Genomic DNA, 13,650 nt, shown 5'->3' with positions numbered 1-13,650 from the left:
ATTTATTTGGTTCGTGCGCAGTCATACAAAACCATGAAAGACAAACCAGGAAAAAAAGAAAATGTGTTCATTTATATTTCAACCTCAAAGAAGTGTGTCAATGTTGTGCTTCAGAGTACAGACTTTTTTTGTATTGCACCTGAACGCAGCATGACACAGGGGATAGTGATTGGACTGCTGTCTCAGAAAAACAGGTTACGCCATATTGTCAGAATCCGAAGAGAGCCTTACACTTCAACACAAAAATGACAAAATAGTACGTGTCATGTTATCTTAAAAACATTTTGGTTCTGTCTTTGATACCGAGATCGCTTCTACTGTAATTGGGAGTTTAGTGTTAGACGCTAACAGATGATTTAACTGGCGTGGGTAGCTAGCTAGCATTAGCATAGATCTGTTAATGTAGTGAGTGCTGCTGCTCCGTGGTGCCCCTTCTCATGTACCTGTCTCCGCTCCTGTCTCTTTTCACAGGCTGATTTTATCATCTGTAGACGGATAAGATGGCGCACATTGGGGCAATGGAAGGTGCACCTTTGGATGATAGCTCTGCCCAGCAGGGGTCTGGTGTTTGCATGCGTAGTCGACCATGTTCCAGCGAGAGAGACGGCCAGGTGCGGGCTGTCAAAGCGGCTCTCCAGTCCAGGCTGGGGCCCTACGAGCCCGTGCTGACCTACCTACAGTCCGTCCTGGTGTGGGAGAGACCCTTACAGTGTGTGCTTCTCTACACGGTGGTCAACTTGGTGTTCTGGTGAGATTCAGCTCTAACTTTATAAATGTTCAAGTTCTGTTTCCTTAGTCTGTTTGTGTTATGGCAACATACACAGGCAATACAGCCAGTGTGCTGGTTGTTGGGTGAGAGCCAATGTGACCTCAAGCAGATGGTGATTCTGCACAATACAGTGTTTCACCTGTCAAATCAGAAGAGGGCAGATGGCTGGCTAGTGGCACTATTTATAGACACACTCAGAACCAGCTTTAATGGCCGTTTAATTCAGTTCTGTGTGCACATACAAAGAGATAGACTTGTGCATGTTGTTGCTCTCTAGTGCATACACAGAAAATACATGGTCCTAAAACAAGAGCAACAACGGTAAACATTTGACCACTACTGAAAACAGGTACATATAAAACAATATGTATAGTACCAAATACACAATGGTTCAATGAGTGTTAATGCTGTAAGTGAATCTGTTAATCATTTGATAAATTAACATGTAAAGCAACAGTGGGAGTTGTACCTTACTTTAAAACATTGCAGCACGTCATTCATGATGGTTGTGTCTGTTTATTGCACTAAAACACTTCCACCTTATCTCTCATGTGGCTCTTGGACAAACGGTTTTCTTCATCTTGATAACAACGTGGTGCATTTGTGGATTATCTACTGTACCATTTCTATTGAAGCGGCTCCACTGTGTGAGGCTGTACATTTAAGTTAAATATGCAACTAACAGGTCAGTGTGTTTTCATTAAAGCAGATGGAGGGAATTCCTGGAATTACTTCCGTACGTCTTATAGGTATAACGCCCATGCCCAATAGCAGTCTGTTTTTCACCAATAACCATTTTACCTCCTTAAAGTCCTAGATAATGTCTTCAAATATCTGTTTTCTCCGTCCAAACTCAGGTAAATCTGGTTTAATATGAAGTAAAACAGACAAAAAATAAGTACTCTTTATATCTGAAAGGCTGAAAACAGTATTAAGGGCGTTTTTGCGTGAAAATAATTTAAACAACGAAATATCTAAATTGTTGTTGTTAGTTTTCTGTCACTTTGATAATCTATTGGTTGAACATAAAGAACCCAGTACAGTAGAAGCCAAGAGGAGAGAGTATAGGACTGGGATATGTTTCGACTAAATGAAGTGACATTGATACTGCTGTATGGCGAGAACCAGTGCCCTGTGAAAATAGGCTGGCTTGTGGAGCTCAGGCATTCAGCCATTATTAGATTAGACTTCGAGGCATGTCTCCCTTTTACTTGTGCTTCAATACACTCTGGCTAGCTGACAAAGATATACACTAATGATCTGCATGAAGCAACGGACAATGGCCAGTCACATGGAGCGATGAGGAGATACATGCAACCTTTCTGACTGGAGGTCTTGTTTAACCTTCAAGTGGAAAATGAATATAGCTTACAAAATAGTCAACTCAAATAGAACCATACAATAAAATGTATCTCAAAATAAGATTGTTTAAGTGAGCTTTGTTTTGACCGTTTAATTTTTTGTTATGTCCGTACCAGCGATTGGTTTGCTGATACATTTGCATTACATTTTTTTCCCCAACTGTAGCTGCTTATAGCAGTACTACCCAAAATACCAACACGCCACATTCTTCCAACTATTTCTTTGTTAGGTTAATCTGTAACTGCTGATTTGCAGTATCCTGTAACAGTGTTGTGGTCAACAAACGTTCAGGTTTTGTGAAACGAGTGCATCCGTTGGAACACTTGACTTTAAGCTACATCACTTTCAATTTTACAAAAAACATCACTACCTTCATTCACTCCGTACTAAGGGGTTTAATCTGTGACACTGTTTTGTTAAAGCTTTTTTATTATGTACTCTTGGGAACAAGCATTAAACTATAATTTGCTCAGGTTTTTGCTCTGTTTTATTCCCCTCCAGGTTCTTCGCCCTGACCTCGCTGCGCCTGCTGTTCCTGCTGGCTTCTGGTCTGGCTCTGATTGTCTGTGTTGATACCTGGAGAAATAAAATCTGGCCAGAGATTAGAGGTGTGCTATAATTTAGTTTTTTGATATATTTCTAACAGACTTTACATTCCTTTTTTATTGCATTAATTGCACCTTAGCCCTTTTCCCAGTTTGCTGTGATCGTAACAAGGGAACTTAGAAAGATACAGTGGGGCAAAAAGGTATTTAGTCAGCCACCAATTGTGCAAGTTCTCCCATTTAAAAAGATGAGAGAGGCCTGTCATTTTTATCATAGGTATACCTCAACTATGAGAGACAGAATGAGAAAACAAAATCCAGAAATCACATTGTAGGATTTTTAAAGAATTTATTTTCAAATGATTGTGGAAAATAAGTATTTGGTCAATAACAAAAGTTCATCTCAATACTTTGTTATATACCCTTTGTTGGCAATGACAGAGGTCAAACGTTTTCTGTAAGTCTTCACAAGGTTTCCACACACTGTTGCTGGTATTTTGGCCCATTCCTCCATGCAGATCTCCTCTAAAGCAGTGTTGTTTTGGGGCTGTCGCTGGGCAACACGGACTTTCAACTCCCTCCAAAGATTTTCTATGGGGTTGAGATCTGGAGACTGGCTAGGCCACTCCAGGACCATGAAATGCTTCTTACGAAGCCACTCCTTCGTTGCCCTGGCGGTGTGTTTGGGATCATTGTCATGCTGAAAGACCCAGCCGCACTTCATCTTCAGTGCCCTTGCTGATGGAAGGAGGTTTTCACTCAAAATCTCACGATACATGGCCCCATTCATTCTTTCCTTTACACGGATCAGTCGTCCTGGTCCCTTTGCAGAAAAACAGCCCCAAAGCATGATGTTTCCACCCCCATGCTTCACAGTAGGTATGGTGTTCTTTGGATGCAACTCTGCATTCTTTCTCCTCCAAACACGACGAGTTGAGTTTTTACCAAAAAGTTCTATTTTGGTTTCATCTGACCATATGACATTCTCCCAATCCTCTTCTGGATCATCCAAATGCCCTCTAGCAAACTTCAGACGGGCCTGGACATGTACTGGCTTAAGCAGGGGGACACGTCTGGAACTGCAGGATTTAAGTCCCTGGCGGCGTAGTGTGTTACTGATGGTAGCCTCTGTTACTTTGGTCCCAGCTCTCTGCAGGTCATTCACTAGGTCCCCCCGTGTGGTTCTGGGATTTTTGCTCACCGTTCTTGTGATCATTTTGACCGGGGTGAGATCTTGCGTGGAGCCCCAGATCGAGGGAGATTAGCAGTGGTCTTGTATGTCTTCCATTTTCTAATAATTGCTCCCACAGTTGATTTCTTCACACCAAGCTGCTTACCTATTGCAGATTCAGTTTTCCCAGCCTGGTGCAGGTCTACAATTTTGTCTCTGGTCTCCTTTGACAGCTCTTTGGTCTTGGCCATAGTGGAGTTTGGAGTATGACTGTTTGAGGTTGTGGACAGGTGTCTTTTATACTGATAACAAGTTCAAAAAGGTGCCATTAATACAGGTAACGAGTGGAGGACAGAGGAGCCTCTTAAAGAAGAAGTTACAGGTCTGTGAGAGCCAGAACTCTTGCTTGTTTGTAGGTGACCAAATACTTATTTTACCGAGGAATTTACCAATTAATTCATTAAAAATCCTACAATGTGATTTCCTGGATTGTTTCCCCCATTCTGTCTTTCATAGTTGAGGTATACCTATGATAAAAATTACAGGCATCTCTCATCTTTTTAAATGGGAGAACTTGCACAACTGGTGGCTGACAAAATACTTTTTTGCCCCACTGTATGCCGTTTATTGACAGCCATACATTTTGGACTTTGCAAGCGATTTATATTACATCTGTAAAAGTTCATCTCCCTAACCTTTTTTTTTAACTTTTGTAACATAATCTACAAAAGTTCAAAGATTTAAAACGACTTTAAGAAGAATTTGTAATTAATCTGATACCTTTTCACTTATTGTACGCTCAGTATGTTTCTGAAAGTGATGAATGTTCTCTCTCTCCACAGTCAGAAACCTGGAAGAATCAGAAAATGAGAGGTTTGTTACTACAGCAGCAAGTACTCCAACTATAGCAACAATAATAGTATAAATCAGAAGCCTGAGGTGTTGATCATTTCCTGTCTTTGTCCAGCTGGGGTCTGGTGCAGCCTGGCATCCTCAGCGTGCCTGAACTGTGCCATCACATCGCTGAGGCCTGGGTCAGTGTAGCTGTCCTCACATCCAGTGTGGTGCAGTACAAACAACATAACCCCGGCAAGGTGAGCTCACACACAATATGAAATCAGAGTCGTTTTTTTCAGTCTGTAAGGTTTTTGCTGTCCTATGTTAATTCTCAGCTGTGGATAACTGCACCACAGTCAAAATGTATTGTAGTAGTTGACTTAATCTCCTGTGTGTGGTTGCTCTGTGTCAGTTCTGCCTCCTGACCTGTGGCGTGTTCACCTGCGTGGCTGTGGTTGGACGCTACATTCCTGGATTAGTGCTCTCCTACTCTGCCTGTGAGTCCCTGCAGTTCAATCGGTCCTTACTACACGTCCAGGCTCCTTCATGATGGCAGGGAAACCCGGCCTGACTGGTTCTATTAAAAATACATTGGGGGTGGGAAACGTGATCAGTTGGGCCCCGGTTACAGAGCCTATCTTGTGAGGTGATTAAGTCCAGGATGAGGCACACAAGGAAGGAAGGAAGGAGGGAGGGAGGGAGGGAGGGAGGGAGGGAGGGAAAGGGAGTCAGACAGAAAGCTAAGGAGGTCAGACTCAGACTGGGCTAATCTCCCAACCTCTAACCGACGTAGGCTGCAGACTCTGGGATCTGAGGGCAGCCAAGGCTTCCTGCTCTGACGTTAAACTGTGTAACCACTGAAGCAGCCCAAAAGTAATTCCCGGTAGAAGTTCACATTACAGTTTGGTAATAACATATTGAGTGATGCCTCTGGATGTTTGTGTTCATCTAAAAGCATCACAAGATGAAATAGAAAAAAATTGTTGAGCATTTTTGCAGCCCTGTTTATGGTCAATTTCTGGTTATGGCACAGAAACCCCCCCAAGTGTTTTTTTACTTAAGAAGTCACAGCATTAAATATCATTTAAGTGGGGATGTTGGTTACTACCAACTTCGACTTCAAAGACTTTCTACTTATATGACCTTATTATCACCAGGTTATAACCCCATTAATGTAATCATATTAACATTATGTTTTATCAAATTATTGCCGTGATATAAACTGATTTTAAAGAAGGTTACCAAACATTACTATTAGTAAAATGTTATTATTTAAGAGTTTTGCGTTGTTGCTATTGATAAAAGTTTCCAGATGTGTTGTTTCTGGCCCCTTTTTACCGTTAAATACATATCGGTCTGATGCTACCCACATATACCAATTGCTATTACCTAATTATTATGTCTTTTTTTTATCAAACTACTCCTTCCTTCTTTATAATGACTAGTTTTTTTTCCTCTCCTGTAGTGTGGGCCTCTCTCCTCGCTCCTCTGGGAGCCTATCACAGGGTCTTTCAGCATGTGTGCGTGAAGCTGGATCCGGTCCTGCAGCGACTGGACTTCAGTGTTTGTGGGTACATGATGTCCAAGCCTATTGATAACCAGTGTAAGTAGTAAAATATTAAATTGTCTTTTATTTTTTATGTGGCTACTTTTCATTCTTAAAACCTTGAAAGCCCAAGTTAAAAATGAAAAGAATAGATACAACATGAAGAAATCTCCCAAATTGATTTCACAAATAACAGTGTTGTTCTTCTGGGGCTCATGGTTGGTTTGAATGTTACTTCAATGAGGTTTTTGTTTTAACTGCATAAGATATAAGTGATGTATCAAGCTGCTAATCTATTTTAATGATGCGTTACTGGCCTCTGGTGGGACCAAACCAAGTGATGTTGGTTGCACTTGTTTAACCGATTACATGCACTGTTTGTGGCTTTCAATGTGAAAATGTTGCATTTATGTTTTCCATTCGTCTGTGCAGTCCTGAGGAGGCCTCTCCGTGGTGCAGCCTCAGGTGAAGACAGTGACAGCGAGGAGGAGTTGGCTGCTTTCTGCCCCACGGTAAGTCTGTTTAAATCCCAAAGTCTCTAAATATTAAATGAATCTGACAAGTTGAGGATTTTTGGAAAGAAAAACCTGGGTCATTGACAGTAATACTTTTTTTTTAATGTATTTTGTGGGAAAGTACAAATGAAATTCATTATTAGCTCTTCAACTCTTAAATAAGATTGGTCTCTATCTCACAACTTACACTATATATTGTCATGCTTTGTTAGAGCATAGTCTGTCACAATGTAGAAGTGTTCACACAGTCTGTCTGCTGCAAAGCATGCTTGTTGTAATTATAAAGATAGCTTTGTACTTCGGTACAGTATTAGTTACAGCAGCACATATGAACCACTTCTTGCTAGGGTAAGAAAGTTCACATCATGTGTCTGTCATGTATCATTGTGTGGTAACGCCTGCAAGAGATGAGAGAATAGGGGGAGTTTGCAAAACGTTTTTTAGCACAACCTAAGGGTTGATTAAAACATTTTGCATAGTTTAAAAACACAACTTGGAAAATATTCAACCTATTTATTCTGTTTTTCTCGTAGTTTGATGATGCTATTGTTGCTAAAGAACTGGCACTGACTGATTCCGAGCACTCCGATGCTGAGGTGTCCTACACTGATAATGGGACCTTTAACCTGTCTCGTGGTCAGACCCCGCTCACAGAGGGCTCTGAGGGTAAGTACTGCAGATTCTCCTGTTCTTTATGTATTTGGTTTGTTCTTGTCCCTCACCGTGTCCTTGTCTGGGTTTGGGTCAGATTTTGACAGACACAGTGATGCTGAGGAGTCCTTTGCTCAGGACCTCCCAGACTTCCCCTCCATAAACCCTGACGCCACTCTGATGGATGACGACGAGGACACGAGCATCGGTCTACCCAGTCTGGCCATGTCTGGTCTGACTAGTCACCGCGCTTCAGTGATGGATATGGACGCCCATCTGGACTCTGATCAGGAGGATCTGGATGAGGAGCTCTCTCTCAGTGGCCTGCCACCTGCCTCTGATTTTGCAGGGGACTTGGCCGGAGTCATCGCCAGCAACATGATCCAGGCAGCGCTGGCCGGGGCGCTGCAACCTCGGCCTCCTCCCCCCCGCCGCAGAGAAGGCCCTCCACGGGCTGGAGCCCACCGAAGCTACCGTAAGCAGTCCAGCTCTGAGCTAGACACAGACTTGGACGGAGAGGACTTTGAAATGCTGGATCAGTCGGAACTGAACCAGATGGATCCCCTCGCAGGAGGAGGGGGTAGTAGACGGGGAGAAAGCCAGGGGTCTAACTTCTTGTCTAACTTTCTGGGTAAACCTCAGTAAAATGTGTGTGTGTGTGTTTATGAGAGTGTGTCTGTGAGTGTGTGTCTTAAGTGCAACTTCATGAGCAGTTTTCATGTTGAGGAGCTGTGATGTGAGAGAGGAATTAGGTTCCAGCAGCCCTGCTTCTGATTGGCATCAGTTATCACTGTGAAGAACCTGATTTTTATTTGTATCTTCTCAATCTCTTTTCTCCCGTACTTTCAAACCCTGATCATCCAGGAAATCCTTTATTTGTAGGCTGAGCAATAGCAAATGCAACAACAAACATAAACCCCATTCAAACATTAAACAAACCAGCGTTATTGACGCTTGTTGCAGAATTGTATTTAGGGGTACCTTGTCTATAATGTCTATAAATACAGAACAACAGTGCCCATAAAATCTACCTGCAGGTGGAGACATACAGGGCTATTTAACATGGGACCAAATATGACATTCCTGTTGGTTAGGCTGAGCCATGTTACTTTGATTATGACATTATTGTACAGCAATACATGTATTAAATACTTATACATGTATATCAATTATTTTGTCATTTGTAAAAGATAAATTAACCGCTCATTGGTTTTGATAAATTTGATATTTGCTGTCCTTCAAAGTTATCTGTCCATGCTCTTTTACATTATTTCTTTAATGTTGCTGGTTTACAGATTTTAATTAACGGTTTATAAACACTCAGTTGTTGTGGATTTAGACAGCGATCCTCTTCCATGATAATTAACATTAGGATAAAAGTTTAATTTCTCCTTATGACTTTTGCTTTTCTGCTGTCTAACATATGAAGGCATCTCCATGTATTTTTGTTAGCTTGTTTAATTTTGAAAACGCCCATTACAGTCTTAAGATATCTGTCCTGGAGGAAATCTTGATCTGAGTTTTGTTGTTTATTGTATTTAAAGAGTTTTTCCCCTGGGGGGGTCCGTTTCTTTTTTCTGTGCAAGTTCAGAATCTTGTTGTTGTTTAGCTTTCCTGCCCTTTATTACAGCTCAATAATATATAATGTCCTTGTTTAATACCTTGTATGTGTTTATTTTCTTTTTTTAAAGTAATGTTTAAACAAATGTCCTATGTTTTATCATCCTTGAATTTCATGTAGTTGACAGTCATGCTGAATTTTTTAGGAGAAGAAATCAAGTATTATTGAATTCATGGATATTTTACTATTTTAATGGGGAAACATGTTTACATTTCATCAAAGTTGATGATAGAAATGTACCCTTCTATCCTTTTTTCAGGGGGTTAGAATGTAAAGGTTTACCGTGGCTTTGTGCTGGTCAGCCGGATTTTCTTTTTGATAGACAAATCATATCACTTTACTGCGGAAATGGCACTTAAAATTGAAATGAGCCACAGTTGAATTTAATTTAAATGCATGTATCAAATAGTTATAAAATGCTGGGATTTTAATAGCTGAAAGCATTTCTTTAAATGCGTTATTTTCAAATGGGAATTGTAGCTGCAAATGACAAGTTGGCATGATGGATACAACTGCTGGATCCACATTTATGGAGGTGAAAAAGAAAAACTGTGCACTGATAGAAACTTGCTTGGATTTTTAGGGTGAAAGGAAGAAGGAGGAGGAGGTGAACAAGTTAGACTTGATTGTTTGACTTTGTTTTGCCACCTCAGTTAACCAGAATGTCGCTCATTGCTGCTCCATGAAGAGTCTGTTCCTCAGTTTGATCATGTAACGTGCATAGTAGTATATTTTCTTCTCTGTAACTGGTTTGATATGTTTTGATGTGAAAATCGTATTGAATAAAATGTTTGCAATTAATGTTTTCTTTGGTATTATTACAAATGACAGTAGATGCAAGGTGTGCAGTGACCTCAGATGACGAATGGATAAAGCTCTTGAGACCATTCATCTAAAGTATGCTAAGACAAAAATCCACAAAACCCTTGTTTGGAAACCATTTAATATTAAACACTTACAATATGTCACAAATATGTTCTACCATCAGCAATGAGATACATTTTTATTTTATTTTATGTCCTACACAATAACCCAGATAAAAACAAAAGACTTGTTTAATTTATCAAAATGCTTTAGACTATAAGCCTGGATAAACTGACTCTAAGACCAGTCAAAGCTACTGAGCTCTCCCTCTGCTTTTTTGGGGGGGCGGAAAGCAGTGTTTTATTTATTTTTTTGAAGGAGCGCACAGGTTAAATGATTAAAAGTATACTGTTGCGGCAATTAAATAAAGTTACTTTGAATAAAATGCTCTTGAGAGAAAGTTCTAAAATAAAATGTGTTTTGGATTAAATCAATGCGAATGAACTCAAGGGTTGTCTACACTATGCTTCCAGAGTAGAGAGATATTTTAGTGTGATGCATCTTTAAGAATAAACGATCTTTTCCGTGACGCATGTTTCGCGCGAAACTCAGTTTTGAAAGCTAAAAACAAATAGCGCCTTTGAAGAAGTTGAAAATGAGTAAGAAGGATAACGGTAAGACTTAACTTTATGTTATGATGTATTTGGCTGTAACGTGTTATGTGGCGTATTTGACACTCGTATGGAGGACGCCAATCGTATGATTTCACTGAAATACAGTTTCAGCTCAGAAGCTATCAGTTTACGTTAGCTACATACTTAGCCCTTATCGTGACAAGCTAGCTCCAAATACGCCCACTTTTATAAAGAAATACATTTGTTTTAAAGAATCGTATCCGGGGCGTATTTCTGTAATGTAACATAACATATACCTTCATTGTTCACCCGTGTCTTAAGCTTGTTCAGACCTAACACTAAACATAAACTACAATAATAAGGGCTAACTGAACGCTTCCATTCAAGTGCATCATGGCCTATAAAAACCACCATTAAAGATCACACTGATGCAGTTGTCATTTCTAGCTATGTTTGACGTTTGTTAAGTATAATTGTATGTATGCTAATTTGCCATTTAATAAATTACATCTGTACAATTCAAAGCAATTCAATCCAAAAGCTCTGCCATCAATACTAACTTGACGAAGTTTATAAAGTCCAGTTTGGTTGACAAAGAAATGTGTAATTTGAATAATATGTTCATTATTGAGTTTGTATTTTTGCATTGTTTTTGAGATGTGTTTATAATTTGTTGGCGTCACTCTCTTTCAGGTAATGAGGGGTATTAAAAGTATTACTAAATTAACAACACATCTCAAAAACAATGTAACATTAACGGCACTGAGTGAATAATGATAATGTGTAATGTTAAGCATCATTTGGTAATGTTTGTGTCTGTCCATATGATCATACTGTGCTGTCGTCCACAGGCACGACCCTCATCCTTGCATATCTGAATGAGAAGAACCGGCCATACAGTTCTCAGGATGTATTTTGCAATTTACAGAAGCAGCATGGATTCGGAAAAACGGTGAGTTGATTACTACATAAATGCTTTTATATGTTTGTGTAGCTTACTTTAAATGATTGTCTAATTGTGATTCACCAGGCGGTGGTCAAAGCTATGGAGCTGCTGGCTCTAGAGGGCAAGATAAAGGAGAAAACATACAACAAGCAAAAGATTTATTTTGCTGATCAGGTGGGTCCTTTCATCTGAAAATAGTATTGTTGTGGAAAGGAAGAAGTAAAATGCAAAAACTGCTGTTTAGATTAATCTTCCGCTGCTGACCTTCCCTACAGTCTCAGTTTAAAGACGTGGATGATGCAGAGCTGAAGGCGATGGACGCTCAGATTTCACAGCTCAGCGCAGATGTGCAGTCCACCACACAGAGCTGCAGACAGCTGGATGCAGGTGTAGTAGACTGGTTACCATCATACTTTACTATAAGAGTTATACTATACTTTGGTGACAGCCATACTATGGCTTTTTATGGCACGCAATACCAAAACATTTTAGACTTTCTTTATATATCTTTCTTAATTTTTGACATACTATAATAAAAAAAGCGTGTACTTTTTTGCAACTTCTTTATAGCATTCTTTATATTTACAGTTCCATTTTATAAATATAATATACTATGATTTCTGTTGACACTCTGTGATTTATTATATTCTGACATTTGTATGTCATACTATGCTTTTACGTTTGGATGACTTTTTTAAGGGAATTCTATAGTCAGACTTTATGACTATTTTTAGTACATACAAGGTGGTGTCTCCAAACTTTCAGAAACTACATAATTCCGAAGTTAGTGCACTTATAGTACTGTTAATGGTATAAATGGCCCCTCTCCATGCTTAAGGTTCTTGTTTGAATGCATTATAAAAGGGGATGTCTTATACAATGTTTGAAATCTTTGCTAACAGAGCTGAAGGAGCTCAGCAGCTCCCTGACAACAGAGGAAATGATATCAGAGATCAAGGAGCTGAAAAAGGAGTGTTCGGGGTACAGAGCACGTGTGGAGAAGATAAAGTCGGCCACAAATCACGTCACACCGGAAGAGAAAGAGAAGGTAAACTTCTAAGAAATGTACTCAATATATATTAATTGATTGTTGCTGTATGGTGGTAAAATGCTCATAATGTATTATTTGCAGGTTTACAAAGACCGGAATGTTTACGTGAAAGAGTGGAAGAAGAGGAAGAGACTGGTAATGTCTAAAGAGCTGATTGATTGGTTAACCGAGAATGAATCCGAAACAATTCTGTAATTGTCATTTTTGAAGCATCAGCTTCTCAGAAGTGTCAATCTGTGTTTGTTCTTTGTCATTAATGATAGTAAAATTAATATCTTGAAGTTTTGTACTTCTAAATGCACAAAACAAGCAAGCTGTAGACATCACTTTTTATGAAGCAGTTATGAAAATCTATCAAAATATATCATAAACCAAATGATTAATGATAAAGCTTTGATGAAAATATCAGTACATTGATTATAAGAAATAAATCAATGAAAAAATAATGTGTAGACTTAGAACACAAGCTGTTGTAGCTCAATTCCTAAACTTTGTTGTGCTGTGTTTCTCTCAGGCTTCAGACATGATGAATTCAATCCTGGAAGGGTATCCTAAGAGCAAAAAGCAGTTTCTGGTGAGTGAAACAAGCTCAACTTTCTGAAACGTAACTTGGTACCACCATCCATGTTTGTTTTGCTTTGTCCCAGTTCTTTGTGCTATCAGTAATCATGGTTGTTTCCTTCACAGGAGGAAGTTGGAGTTGAGACTGATGAGGACTGTAAGGTGGTTGTTCCGAGTTCTTGAAAGAACTAGAACATGCTTGTTCCTTCGTGTAGGCTGAGCAACACTTAGCTAAGAATATCGATCATACCTCAGAGCAGTACAGGCTGCAGTGCATTGTTTATGCATGGTTCTTGTACAAAACTACATCTTTAACAAAAGCATATTTATACAAAAGAAGCTGGTGTTTGCGAGACACAAATGTGGAATTTCTAGATTTACAGATGCTTGTCAAACCTTATAGTTGGTTTATTTTACCCTTTTTGAATAAAAGCCATTAAACCAATCCTGAGCTTCTGAGGAAAATGACAAGGAATTAGTTGTGAGGCTTATGTTCTTTTTTCATGCGTTAAAAAATTGTTCAAATTGTTCCTTATTTTTGGAAAACTGTAAATAAAAGACCTTGGTGGATTATGGCGGGGCGTCGTGTTATTTTCTTGTTTGTTCATGATTTGTCATACTGTGTCTTCCTTCACT

General features: G+C 39.5%; 2 protein-coding genes across 2 annotated transcripts; both read left to right on the top strand.

The window, feature by feature from the left end:
- Window positions 1-164: 164 nt before the first annotated feature.
- retreg3 (reticulophagy regulator family member 3) lies at window positions 165-9,818 on the top strand. The gene is made up of 10 exons (XM_063904629.1): window positions 165-256; window positions 472-748; window positions 2,633-2,739; window positions 4,690-4,720; window positions 4,815-4,941; window positions 5,097-5,181; window positions 6,150-6,287; window positions 6,663-6,742; window positions 7,279-7,411; window positions 7,494-9,818. The coding sequence occupies exons 2-10, from the start codon at window positions 501-503 to the stop codon at window positions 8,039-8,041; spliced, it is 1,497 nt and encodes a 498-aa protein (XP_063760699.1). The 5' UTR covers window positions 165-256; window positions 472-500; the 3' UTR covers window positions 8,042-9,818.
- Window positions 9,819-10,343: 525 nt separating this feature from the next.
- Window positions 10,344-13,589, top strand: psmc3ip (PSMC3 interacting protein). Its single transcript, XM_063904741.1, has 8 exons — window positions 10,344-10,495; window positions 11,308-11,408; window positions 11,487-11,576; window positions 11,678-11,789; window positions 12,305-12,450; window positions 12,535-12,588; window positions 12,968-13,027; window positions 13,141-13,589. The coding sequence occupies exons 1-8, from the start codon at window positions 10,477-10,479 to the stop codon at window positions 13,195-13,197; spliced, it is 639 nt and encodes a 212-aa protein (XP_063760811.1). The 5' UTR covers window positions 10,344-10,476; the 3' UTR covers window positions 13,198-13,589.
- The last annotated feature ends 61 nt before the right edge of the window (window positions 13,590-13,650 follow it).

Source organism: Eleginops maclovinus, chromosome 16 (assembly GCF_036324505.1).
Source record: "Eleginops maclovinus isolate JMC-PN-2008 ecotype Puerto Natales chromosome 16, JC_Emac_rtc_rv5, whole genome shotgun sequence".
NCBI classification, from domain to species: Eukaryota; Metazoa; Chordata; class Actinopteri; order Perciformes; family Eleginopidae; genus Eleginops; species Eleginops maclovinus.
Note: the sequence above shows the minus strand (reverse complement) of the source record. Positions and strands in the feature narration are given on the sequence as shown.

Excerpts from the sequence above, each read along its gene's own strand:
- retreg3 (XM_063904629.1), top strand. The coding sequence starts at position 501 with ATGGCGCACATTGGGGCAATGGAAGGTGCACCTTTGGATGATAGCTCT. Across the intron at positions 4,942-5,096 it reads AACAACATAACCCCGGCAAG|TTCTGCCTCCTGACCTGTGG; the intron begins GTGAGCTCACAC and ends GCTCTGTGTCAG. Across the intron at positions 5,182-6,149 it reads AGTGCTCTCCTACTCTGCCT|TGTGGGCCTCTCTCCTCGCT; the intron begins GTGAGTCCCTGC and ends CCTCTCCTGTAG.
- psmc3ip (XM_063904741.1), top strand. Across the intron at positions 11,790-12,304 it reads CTGCAGACAGCTGGATGCAG|AGCTGAAGGAGCTCAGCAGC; the intron begins GTGTAGTAGACT and ends CTTTGCTAACAG. Across the intron at positions 13,028-13,140 it reads AGAGCAAAAAGCAGTTTCTG|GAGGAAGTTGGAGTTGAGAC; the intron begins GTGAGTGAAACA and ends TTTCCTTCACAG.